Source organism: Tyto alba, unplaced genomic scaffold (genome assembly GCF_018691265.1).
Source record: "Tyto alba isolate M040663 unplaced genomic scaffold, T.alba_DEE_v4.0 Super-Scaffold_20000042, whole genome shotgun sequence".
In the NCBI taxonomy this organism is placed as follows: domain Eukaryota; kingdom Metazoa; phylum Chordata; class Aves; order Strigiformes; family Tytonidae; genus Tyto; species Tyto alba.
In genome coordinates, this window is record NW_024881293.1 from 11,632,206 (window position 1) to 11,644,888 (window position 12,683).

Consider the following 12,683-nt stretch of genomic DNA (forward strand, 5'->3'; position numbering starts at 1 on the left):
AAAATACAACTGCCATGCAATCTTTATGGCTTTCAAAAAAAGTTAATTTCTCCCTGTAGAAAGGGATGTTTACTGCTTTTTCTAGAATTGTGGCATTCAGTTATGCGAAGGTCTAAAAATAGACCTTGGAAAGGATGTATTCAACTATACAAACAAAGACCCACTCAGCCAATGCAGGTAATGAGGCTACAAAATGGAAAAAACATGTAGGGTTGAAGACAGTAGAAAAACATTCACAAAAGGGGCACAGGCACCAGACGTAGGACTTTACGTAGCTGGCTGTGGTAGTCTGCGTGGTTGCCTAGATCCAGCCAATTGTTAAATATCCTTTCTGTTCTCAGGTCCGGTTGCCACTTGATGTTTCAACGGTTGCAATAATTAGCACATCTGCAAATATTAAAACTCTTATCTAACAGTGCTCGTGTTCGACTAACTCATTTTCCCTCGTGTTGTTTGTGTTTCCCATCCTTCTTTCACCATTGTAGTGAAATGGTTTTCTGCTCTTACAGGCGCCCCTGAATTGAAAGCAGTCATCTTTCATTCACTTTTTTTTAAATCCATAATTAACATGTTAGGACATGTGACAAGCTTGCTCAGTCTAGTCAAATGGCATCCAAAAAGCCACTTTCACTGCGGTGTTTATGGAATATCACTGTTCCCCTTCCTGTTTTCACAGTCTCTGAGTACTTTTGAGTTGATCCGTGGCTGTTGAGATTGTTCTAAATAAAATTAAACAAAACAGCAACTGAAGCCAGAACGGCGGTGAAACTGCACGCACCTAAATGTTGTTGCAATACGGCCAAAAGTTCAAGCTCAGGTTAAAAGAAAATCCTGTAAAAGTCATGGGCTCTATCTCTGCAATATTTTTCAAACATTAGGAAGATTATGTGTGCACTTTAAAGCTGATTATAGCCTCCTGTGGAAGAATTTAGACATTGGTTATTTAGGCTGTACAGCTGGTGACAAAATGACTGCAGAGCTGGTTTATTAAAACCTTTAACCCTGAAATTTTTTTTCAGCTTGACAGCTGCAACTTGATGCAACAGTAGTTTTTCCTGGGTGATTAATATTTGGGCAATGTGGCTGGTGTCAGAAGAGTAGGACAAACCTGGTGCACTGGGAAACTTCACTCCGAGATCTAGAAAGCCCCTTGGGCAGCAGGGAGCGGAGATACCCAGTGTGAATGTGAATTAACGCACTTACGTGAATAGAATGACTTGCATTGTATTTTTTTTGCTACAGGAGATTTCTGTTGTTTGTCAAATGCCTCAAATCCAGACCAGAGTAGTGCTATTTTGCATGATGCAATTTAAAAGTATTATTATGAAGCCCTAAATGTAAATCCTAGTGGACCAATAATACCGTAACAGTTCCTGTTAACAATCCTGTTTTTCCTGGACCCAGAGGGGCTTGCTTCTGAAAGACGACTGCTGTTCCTGTAAAGTGTTGTTTTAATGGTGCTAATGAGTGGGAGAACTTATTCCTCAACATCTGAACTTTAATTTCGGCTCCTTTTCAGTGTGCTTGCTTTCCGAATTGTCTCTTGAAGTCAATTGTAACTGGGTGAGGCAAATTCAGCAGAAAATAGTTTAAATAACATCTTGTTTATTGAGCTGTGTTTCAGTAAGTAGCAAGAATATACATATCCTATACACTTTAAAGTTCAATGCCAGTTCTTACTAATATGTATATGGATAATTTTTCTAATGTAGTCATTAGTTTGTTGTAATATGTCACCAGTTCAGGAGAAAGAGGTAAAACTGTCAGAAAATAAGTTCCATCCTCCCTGGGGAATCCTCTCATGTATCTGATAGCTCAGCCTGCCTTCTCCCTCCCTGCCACAACACCGGCAGCGTTAGTCCAAGGTGTTGCCTCTGAGACAATTACAAAATCATGGGAAGGCAAGAAAGAGATAAGCAATTGCCATATGTTGTTGATTGATATTGCCCTGTAGTAGCTGCTTCTTCCTAGATTTTGTCCGAGATCAAAACTGTAAGTGCCTGAACAAGCTACTTTCATGGCATCTTCAAGCAGTCAGACTTCGAGCCCACAAAAAGGCTCTTTGCTCTACAGGAGGATTTGAAATAACATCTGTTGGCTTTTCAGGCATGGGATTTGAACGTCCCGAAATTCTGTTTTTCAGGAAACTCTGTCAGCCACAGAACAGTAGCGGTTTTCAAGGAGAAGCGCCTTCCCTGAGTCCACCAAAAGACAATGTGAACTCCAGCTCCCCTCCTCAGGTGGGTGATCCCTCTCGGCGGGTGTTGGGTCTGGTTAGCACAGGACCAGCAACTGGCTCCATCTGCTCTTGATGGAGGTGGTTGCTGGACATAGGTCCAGGCTGAGCTGTTCAGCCTGTCTGCACACTGTAATCGCCTGCTGCTGGAGGCTGTTAGGTCAATAGGTTGTTGGGGTTTTTTTCTGTTTTATTAAGTTAGAGTCTAATTCTGGGTTTCCTCAGCATCTGTTTCTCCTCTGGATGTGATTCAGTGATGGCCTATGGGGAGGATCTCTGACAGCGTGTCTTAGGTTTAGTTTTAAGGGCTAAATTTTTTTCACAGTGCCTACATCCCTCTTGGAGTTCCTGGGAGAACGAGCTTGTGTTTTACTCATTACTAATAATTGACTGGAACGAAGCAGTAATAAGTAGCTCCCAAACACAGTTGAGTTATTAAAAACCTTGACCTTTTGCAACCTAATTGCTGTGACAGATCAGGGGCAGGTTGGTCTGCTCTTGTATTTGTTGAGATGCCAGTGCATGGAGCTGTGAAAACTACGTTTTGACTGTTTTTTCCATTATGATAAACTGTGAAGGAGCTGCATTTTCTTGTGTGTGTTAAGCAGAGTCTTTCCCCACTCTTCTAGGTATCTCTTAGCGCAGGCATTTCTTGCTAGCATTGTGAAATGCCGGCTTCCCTTCTCTGCTGTGGGTCAGCCCAGACAAGTTGAGTATTTATTCTCCTCCTGCCAATGGAATGTGTAATGCCTACTTGTCTGGACAGACGCACTGAGGATTAGTGGCAAAGAATATTAGCAGGTAAAGAAATTATGTGCTTTCTGGCAGTGAGAGGGAGGCAGTTCTCTATCGAGAACAAGAACTGTGCAACTTGTTTGCCAGGTAGCTAATTCCAAATCCTCTCCTGCTCTGCTGTGGGCATGTTCCTGGTGAATAAAGAATTATCCCCTTCGAGTTAGCTTGGAAGGACACAACGCTGTTACGAGGCTGGTCCTGTGTTGTTCTTAACCTGCCTCTGAAAAAATGGAGGTTGAAAAATCATTTTGCTTCTGGCTGTACATATTTTGAAAGATGGAAAGGTCTGCAGGGGATGTTTCTGGTCTCTTGAGATGACCCAATCGAAACTTTGGGTGGTTGACTGGTTTGGATCTAGAAAAGGCTGGTGAAACAGGGGCAGTGAGCATGAAATATAAGTGTTTCCAGCAGTGCTGCTAGCATGGCTTGTGTCAGACAGCAAGCCACAGACAGCTTTTTATTGTAAGCAGTCATTTTTTTGATACTCTATATCTGTAGTTTCTATTTAGAGAAGGGATGCCTGCTAATGGTTGCAGTCCCAGCAGAGGACTGGGATTTGGTGTTCTGGAATGCAGAATATATTGGGAAAGTTCAGTTGTGAAACGAAGGCAAAGAAAAAGAGCAGTCTGGTAATTCTAAAGCAGCATGGCAGAGCAGGCAGGCATCACGTGCACATGCCACCATCCATATAACCAAAGCTGGTGAAGCTGTTATTTGTTGGCTTTAGAGAGAGGACAGTAAAATGATGGCAGTTCTTAGCTCTGCCTGTTGTGAGACCTGTAGTCAGAGTGAAAGGCCCCTCCTTTTGGGAGATGGACACTGCTTGTGTTGTGCTGGGAAGACAGTCAGTGGTGTTGCAAAGCCGGTTCGACGTGCTGTCTTTGCCCCTCGAGCATTGTGGCAGTGTGAGCAGCTCCTCTTCATAATTACCTTGACAGGTGGAAAAGATTCGTGCCACAGAACAGTGGCCTCGAGACCCCTGGAGTTAGCAAAGACAAATAATAACTGGGAGTAAAAGGAGCGAATTGGTGGCTCCCTGACAAAGCAGCCATGCATCCAGCTGCACTCGTGTGACGGAACAAAATTTCCATTTGCGAACACGTCACAGTCCTGCCCGAGACGTAAAGAAAACAATACAATATCCAAAAGAAATAACCAGAACTATCGCTTGTTTTCCTCTGGGCACTAAATAATCTTTCCTCAGAGTTTGTGCAGCCCTGTGCTGCCAGGCAGGCACACATCACTGCACTGATGGCTGTCCAAGGTAATTTTGGCTGGCTCAGGCCGGACTGAACCCGACAGCCGTAGTTCTGGCTGTGTGTTGAGCTTTTCTTTGTGCTGACAGACGGGTCCTTCCACGGTGCAGCTTCCCCAGACTAACCCACAGTCTGTAGGCAACTTCTTGCTAGGAGGTGTATGCACCCGGAGCTTCTCCAAGCCCTGCCCGTCCCTGTCCAGGCAGGGCTGATGGCAAGTTAGGAACCACTTTTCTCTGTACACTTCTTAAAAAAGGAATATGCTTGGGTCACGTTGGCCTATGTGACGTGGCTTTTAAAACTGCTGCAGATGTCCTCTTTTGCCTTAAATTCTGAGAACTTAACAGTTGACGTTTTCTCACCTCTTCCAGGAAATGCCTCTTTCTTGAGAAGAGGAAGGAGTGGTATTGCAAGGGTAAAGTTGTTGACCACAGAGTTGGTAAAATCAGTTGGGAATAAAATGCAGAACTTTTGAATCCCTCCCTGCTCCGGGGGTCTGAGCACATCTCCTTTGCAGGGACTTTGAGGTGCTCTAAATGTCATGCTGCAACTAGAAGGATAGATGTTTTTCTGGTTGTTTCTCTTCTCTAAGCAGCTGGGACAGGGGGAGGGTGAAGAACAGGGTTTTACTTCTAAAGGGCTGGTTTCAAAAGAAGATGCAACGAGAGCAGGCTGGGTTGCGTGGCTTGTGCCTGAAAAGTACAGGAGATCCATAATTGCTGATGTGATGGTGGGTTTCTGTAAGCTCTCCCACCAAGCCACGGGCTCCGGAGTGGCTGTCGGGATTGTCAGGAAGCGGTTTGGGATGGGTCAGCTTCTGTAGGACGTGGCGGTCCTGGAGCCTGTGTCCAGGACCAGCCTCTGAGCTGGGACACTTGCTGGCAGCTCTCTTTGATAACAGAGCTCTTTTTCTGGGGATACTCCCTTGTTCTCTGGTATTGCACCACCACCTAGCGGTAACAGTATCCAAAATTTGGGTCTCAATTTCAATATTCTTTTTTTCCCTTTTTCTTCCCCAGAAACGATCCCAACCTCTGGAGTTTATCGATCCCCTGGCCAACAAAAAGCCCAGGATCTCACATTTGGCTCACAGAACTCAGCCCACTTTCAACGGGAAACTGAATTCCTCCAACGGGAAGGACGCTCCTGCCCCTGCCCTGCCGCCGGCTCTCCCGGAGGCGGTGAGCTCCAGCTCCAGCCTCCCGGTGCTGGAGCTGCCGAGGCCTCACGATCCCCTTTCGGATGTCAGCAATGACCTGACTCACAACGGCAGAGACTGTGAGAACCCGGAGACAGCTGACAGACTGACTCATCCTTTGTCAACAGACTGTCCCCAAACGAGCAAACACAATTGCAGCTCGTATGTAAAAACCAAGAAAAAATCCAAAAAGCACAAAGACAAGGAAAAGGAGAGAAAGGAGAAGAAAAGTGAAGAGAAATGCAAAGAGGAGAAGCAGGACTGTGAAGTAATAAAAAATGCTGACTTAGTTAGTGTTCCCCAGGAACAGGTCACAGGTATGTACAGTCTGAGAGGTCCTCCTGTATGGCTTCTCATAAGATAATATTGGTATCAGCTGTGTATGGTTTCAGCCCTAAAACTATTTGAGGAAAGAGGACGTTGCGTCTCCACTTGCAGAGACTGTGTGGTTAACAAAATAATACCGTTGTCCCTACCTACAAATCAACAAATGCGCTTCCTCTCAAAAGAGGATATCAGGTTTTTCCTGTTTAACCTTTCATGCTGTTTGGAGCTGCCTCAGACAGTGTCATGTTTCTCCTTGTTAAATTAAAAGCCGTATTAATATATGGGGATGAAAGGCAGACATCAAGATCTGTTGGAAAAAGCAGTTCTGCTTGATCACTTATAGCGCTTCTGCTTGTGTTTGGTATTGTGATGACTGTTGCATTGATTTTTAACTCAGTAATGAAAAGTTAGTCACAAAAGCTTTTAATATTGGATACAAAAGAAATGAGAGATAAGTCTTGTGATAAATGCTGTTAGAGCAGTATACAACCAGCTCTTTCAGGCTGAAAGAGCTTCCCTGTTGTATCCCACTACTACTCTGAATCTCTTTCTTTGAGGACTAACACAACAGTGAGTCTGTTACCCGTTGAGATGCGATGGAAATGTTTTCCATCAAACCAGTATATTTCTAAGTCAGTTCTACATACTCTTAGAAGTTCAAGCAGGGAATATATGTTGGCTAATCCGACCCATTAACTTCCCAGTGTCTGCAGCTTTCCTGTTTTCTGCTGTTTTGTCAGGCTTTGTTACAACTCCCCAGAGCGCTGGGACTTTCCCTACAGCCTCTAGGAATATTGCAGTCCCAATCTGTTGTTAAATTTCTTTTTGCATCCATCTTGTCTGTCTTTGCCCCATTACTACTATTTAAGTTTCTCTTGATGCTTGGTGCATGAAAGTCATCCCATTTTGGCTCAGAAAGGGCAGTAACTTGAAATGGAAACTAATTTGTCAAATTCCTGGAAGGGGAGAGCTTCAGGGGGCGTTGGGGTTAATGTGATGTTAGCTCTCACCTTCCCCACAGTCTTTGTAGCACCTACAAAATGCATTTTGATTGCTCGCCAGTGATTTTTTTAATGACAGTTCATAGTTCTGATCGTTGTGTGGCACTGGAGAACCACATTCTTCAGATACCTCTACTTCAATTTTACTTTTGTAGGTTTTTCTGTGAACGTTGATTTTTCTTCCCCATGTACCTTGTATTGAATGGTAGTGGATAGATACACACGTGTTCTCTCTCTAGATACATATTTTTGTCAGTGTTTCTTACAAAAAACAAAATACCCCGAATTCTTTATTCGTGAAGTTGCTGACCTTTTACCACCTTTTCTGCTTTGCTTTCAAAACAGTTTAATTACTGGATTTTTGTTAATTAGTAGGAGTCGGGTTTTGTTCCTGCTGCACCACTGATGTGAGGTAACAAATCCAAGCTGAACTTGGGAGTAATCATAAACAGGATGTGGTCAGTGGCTGCTTGGATCTCATACAGCCAGCTCACATCTGAATTGGGATCTTTTCCTCCTGTGCCCGCCTTCATGTGGATAGCATGGGCCTCATCCTGCTCCTTCTGTCTGCAGCAAATGGCTGACAGCCTCCCCTAAGTCCCCCTTGGGCCAGGGGCTGCAGGGAAGCAGAGTATTTCTCCTGAGAGATTTGTTCAAGAGGCAGTGAAGGGACCTTTGGGGTCCTCTCAGCAGTCAGTAGGTGGCAGTCGTAGGCAAAATAAACCTTTTTTTTTTTTCTCCCTTTCTCCTCCACAATCTTCCTTACCCAAGTTCTGCATCCTTCACGGTGGTGGTCAGGTAAGGACAAAAGCAGAATTGTCTGCAGTAGGCATTTGAGACTGGGATGTTCATAATGACATTGATTTTTCTGCCATTCTTCCATTCTGCTCAGGAAAGCCTTTCCATGGCAATTAAGAAAAAAAACAACTTCTTAAAATATATAATTAGGTTATTTCTTTTACGTACCTCTATTGATTACTTGGGCATTTCATGCTTTCTACAGTTTGTCTGGGGTATTATCTGTGAAGTAGTGTAGGTGAGTGTAGGGACGGGTGAGTCTTGAGGCTCGCACGTTCCTTTCCTGTGTACCTGGGGAAATTGTGCAATCAAGTTACGACTCGTACCAAGTAACAGACTTGGGAAGAAGTAGTACACTTTTGCAAAGCAGTTGAGTTAAATTGTTTGCAGCCCTCTCCACTTGCCTCTTATTTTGCTGCCTTCTGATGGGTGCAGTTGACTTTCTGATTAGGACTTTGAATATAATACACAGTTTATGAGAAATACCCCTTTTCAAACCTGTATCCAATTGCTTTCTTCTTCCAAGCTTATCACGCAGTGTTTGCTTTAGGTTGAGGATGGGGTCTGTTTCAGGCTCGCATTCAGAATCCTCTTCCCCCTTGAGGTCTTTGGTCCCTTTGCTTAAGCTCCTCAACATTCTTAGCTGAGCCTTGCTTGATTCATGTTTCCTCAACTTCACAGAGCAGAGAACACTTTGATTTGCCTACCGGGCGGTAGGGCTATGTGAGGAAAAAGCTGCAGGCCTTCTAAACCTCTCTGTTGTACCCTGTGGGAGTCTGGAGTATTAATAGTGGGAGTCTGAACCTGGAGTATTAATAGTGGGAGTCTATGTAGTGTAGAATCAGGAGAAAAGAATGTGCACCTTGCTCAGCCTCTCCTCTGCTCATCTGGACTCATAAATTTGTTTTACACTTTAGCAGTGGTGATATCAGTGTTATCCCTCCCTGCAGGCAGTGTTTATAAACCAATTAAGGTTTTTTGCTACTCCGTGCACTGGGTAATGTTGATCCTGTTTTGCTGACAGACAAATATTAGAGAAGCCTTGAAGTTTCAACCCACTTATTGTGGATCTTCTGTGTTTGTCAGTTCAAAGCAAAACAGGAATCCTTTAGAATTCAATAAACTTATCTGCAACATAGTTTATGAAGTTGGAGTTTAATTGCATAGAGCTATAAACAAATTTTTATTTTTTCAGGTTTAAATGGAACATGCAATAATTCTAGTGTACCAACATCAACTTCAGAAATGCCAGATTATTTATTGTAAGTATATTTATCAGTTGCTTCATCACTTTGGGATCATGTTTCAAGCTAAAAATCACAATGTACAGGGGATTTTTGTTGGACTTTTTTGTTACTGGATAGAACTTTGTAGGGTGGGTTTGAAAAAAAGGAGTAAATTCAACTTTGCAGATAGTTCCTGAGACTAAACTTGATATTCGATCTGTTCTCTACCTCCTTGTGGAGTTCAAGGTTATCTTCCTGTAAAGTGATTGTTCAGGTATTTCAAGAAACATTGCACACCTTGAAGGGGTTTGAAAGAATTAAACATGTCCATGTTACAATTGGAAACTCTGAGAAGAAATGATCTGCTTTAATGTTATGGAAGGCAGGGTAAGAAAGGATTTTGAGTGGTTAGCTAATTCTTCCCCTGTTCAGAGCCAAGATCATCTACATAAACCAGTGAAATATTCTTCATGGGGAGGTTATAACCCGTGGGTTAGGATGTGAGTTGTTTCACCTCTTGACTTTTTAATCAGATCCCCTTGAGGTTAATTAAACAATATACTTGCCTGCTGAAGCACAAAAATCCCCGTGCATAAAGCCAAAAATCTGCATAAAACCCAACCTGTTCTAAACAAAGCTCTGACAGCGGAGAAGCGTAGCTGTGGGTGATGTTCCCTGTGCATGCCTCAGCCTGGGTTTTTAACGCCATCAGATCTGGGCTGGCTGTGCTGTGATCACTCAGAGGGAGGAGGAGGAAGAAGAGGCGGCAGCATCCACTCTTGGCTCTACAGGAGCAGTCACTGGAGTTGACTGGAGGATCTACAAGGTCCTTGCACGGCTACAAAGCTGTGGTTTGCTGGGCTGTATGAACTGTACAAACCACCGCTTCGGGCTGGCATTTCTGGTGCCATTCACAAGAATGCAGATGGCTGGGGTGGTTTTTTTTCTTGCAACAGTTGTGCTGATCCCCCCTACAAAGGGGTATTACAGCTCCTCGGTCCATCTCCAAAGAAGTAGTGCAAGATTTATGAACTCCTGTAAGGTCTGTTGTCTCACCTTTCAGTACGATCTGACTGTTGGGTGGTCAGCTCCTTAAATTATAAGAGCTGTCACTGCTGTTTTGATCACGGAGGCATTTGTTTCATACTGGCAAAGACAGCTTCCTTATCTCGTAGTAGCAGGTCCTGTGTAGATGGTTATTTATACCAAGCCCTAGCAAAGAGTTGGTTCTCAAAGGCTAGAGCACAGTTAGGTTAACGGAGTGAGTTTTCCCTTAATTTGATACCTAAGGTAGTTTATGTGTGTTCATGTACCGAGCTGGCACTGTCATCGCCTGCAAAAAGATGAGTTTTACTATCAGAGAGGACTGGCTGCTGGGCTTTCTGCAAAATATCAGGTTTAATGGCTTTTTGTTGAGGTGAATAACTTTCAAAGGGCCTCAAAAGGCGCATCTGTTAAACGTGAGCTCTTGTGTTCGATTCACGTTGGGTGTCTTCAGAAGGTAGTGGAAATACAGTCAGTCTGTTCAACACGGCTTCTTGTCGTGCGCTTGCCACATAATCGTGCTGTGAGCATTTTGCAACGATAGCTGAATGCTTTTTGTGTGCCTTTAAAGACTCTAACACTGGAAGCATCGTATTCCTGCTGTTCCAAGGTCTGGCACAGATGCAGAACTCCATGTTCTGTGGGACAGCGGGAGTTAGAAAAGCTGTAGCAGTACTATCTGAATGTCCTCCTACACCCTCAGCTGCTCCCAGGCTTTGCTGTACCTGCATGTTCCACCCTATCTGGCACAGATAAGAAATTTTGGGAGCAAACACTGTCTTGTTTTACACAGAGGTCAGGGCAATAATCCTGACAGTTACCTCTGTGCTATTATAATGCAAATTGTAAGAGACTGTATTTGTCTTCAAATGCAGTCACCTGGTAGACTTAGCACCCTGGTTCTGTCATTGCTGTATTTGCGCTGTCTGGAGAGAAGGCTTAATAAACCAATTAACTAAATTATTCTCCCTGCAGAAAATACGCAGCCATTTCTTCTTTGGAGCAACGTCAGAGTTACAAAAATGACTTCAATGCAGAATACAATGAGTACAGAGACTTGCACGCCCGGATAGAGAGGATAACTCGACGATTTACACAGTTAGACGCCAAGCTGAAGCAGCTTTTGCAGGGCTCTGAAGAATATAAGGTAGAAACAGAAATGTCTCTTTTTGAAAAGCTAGTTCTGCAAGTGGCAATGCTACAGCTCGTTTTAGTTGCGCTGTCTGTGGGGCTGTTTGGGATGGGTTGGTGTCTAAAACAGACTGCCCAGAGCCCAGAACTGGTGGATGCAGAACGTGCACACAGCTGACAGCTTTGTAGACTGTTCTTAAAACAGCTCTGTGTTCTTTCGTTTTCAAGCTGGAGCACACATCATGGTACTTGTTGACAAGGAAAGGCCTCAGTGAGACAATTGGCGTCTTTAGCCAAAAGCTGCTGGAAGCTATTAGTGTATCCCAGCCAGAAAACTCATATTCGCACATATGGTAGCGTATCGGGGCTGGAGAGGGAGTTAGTGTGGGGTCATCTGGTTCTCTGGAATCTTTGATCTTAATAATGTAGCATTATTCAACTTGTCAGACTGATTTTAAAAGAGCTTTAACTATTCATTATCTTGAGAAAGTAAGTCTCGTTGAGTATAATAAACAGATTTTTTACAGAGCACCTATTGTGCTAAGCACTGTTCCCTCCCTCAAACATCCTTCCCTTCTCTTTGAGAAATTCAGTGATTCCTCACTGAATAATTTTTATGTCTTGGGGAAAAAGTAGTCTGAAATGTAGAAGAAATGTCAATTTTCCTGCCAGCCCAAAAGCCTGTTACAGGTAGTTCTCATGACTGGGATCCTTCCAGTGCTTGTGGTGTCAGCACCAGTCTAGGAATGGAGTCAGTGAGGCTGGTTGTAGCCATCAGATCTCATGGGGGAAGTTGTGGAGAGAGTAGATTTTGGTTGGTATTTAGAGAAAATATGGATATAGAGCCATCAGTAAGTGATTGCCTACTGCAGTGGGCTGCAGGACTGTTGGCTCTTTTGAAAATAATAAGTTATCTTTTCCTTTTTAGACCATCCATGATCAGATTTTACAGGAATATCGGAAAATTAAAAAGGTAAGTAAAAATAGTTGGCCACAAAAAAGGCTTTTGGGTGGTGCCTCTAGTGACTGAAAGGGATGGGTACTTGCCAAGTGCAAACCCAGTCTCTGAAGCATTCGAGCAGATCTTTGTTCAGCTCAAGCTTGTCCAACAAGTGCTCCCTTCCTGGGTCAGAAAGGGTCGGGGGGGGGGGGGAGTTGAAGCTGCTCCTTGGATCCTGGGGAGCAATCAGCTGTGTTAGTGGCATGCCAGCACAGGGATGGAGAGCCTTTATCCCATTAAGGAAAGAACAGTTTGTATTGCAGATGCCCAGGCTGAGTGATAACAGGATCCCCCAGGTGCTGGGGTCTGCTGATGTATTTGGGATGATTTTTGTGCAGTCTCTAGTAGGAATCACTTGGGAACAGAGTCCCCCACGGGGCTCAGCAGGACTTTTTGGTGTGTGGGGCACGCGGAATACTTTACATCTCTTCATGCGTATGTAAAGCAAGAGTTGTTGACTGGAGGGATTTATGATTTAGCTGGATGAGGTAGAAATGCCGAGCCAAGCCGGGGCATCAGTACACTTAGGGGTGGGTTTGGGTTTTAAATCTACAAACATACAAATACGTCCCTGAGGGATTTAGGAGCTTTTTGAAAAGATTCCCTGCGTGTTGTAAGTTCATCTTTGTTTTAAGCTCCCAGGCTTGCACAGTTTGGTGCTAAGGTGGGGG

At 43.9% G+C, this 12,683-nt stretch overlaps 1 protein-coding gene across 2 annotated transcripts in view; it reads left to right on the top strand.

Moving 5' to 3' along the window:
- The window catches only part of ELL (elongation factor for RNA polymerase II), a 56,376-nt gene that overhangs the window by 40,020 nt on the left and 3,673 nt on the right, over positions 1 to 12,683 (top strand). For both annotated transcript variants that reach the window (XR_006165497.1, XM_032993651.2), the window contains exons 7-11: positions 2,144 to 2,240; positions 5,307 to 5,802; positions 8,807 to 8,873; positions 10,857 to 11,028; positions 11,941 to 11,985. Coding sequence is in view for 1 of the 2 variants with exons in the window: in XM_032993651.2 (XP_032849542.2) it covers positions 2,144 to 2,240; positions 5,307 to 5,802; positions 8,807 to 8,873; positions 10,857 to 11,028; positions 11,941 to 11,985 (877 nt within the window). In the remaining variant the exon portion in view is untranslated. The remainder of the gene's footprint in view (positions 1 to 2,143; positions 2,241 to 5,306; positions 5,803 to 8,806; positions 8,874 to 10,856; positions 11,029 to 11,940; positions 11,986 to 12,683) is intronic.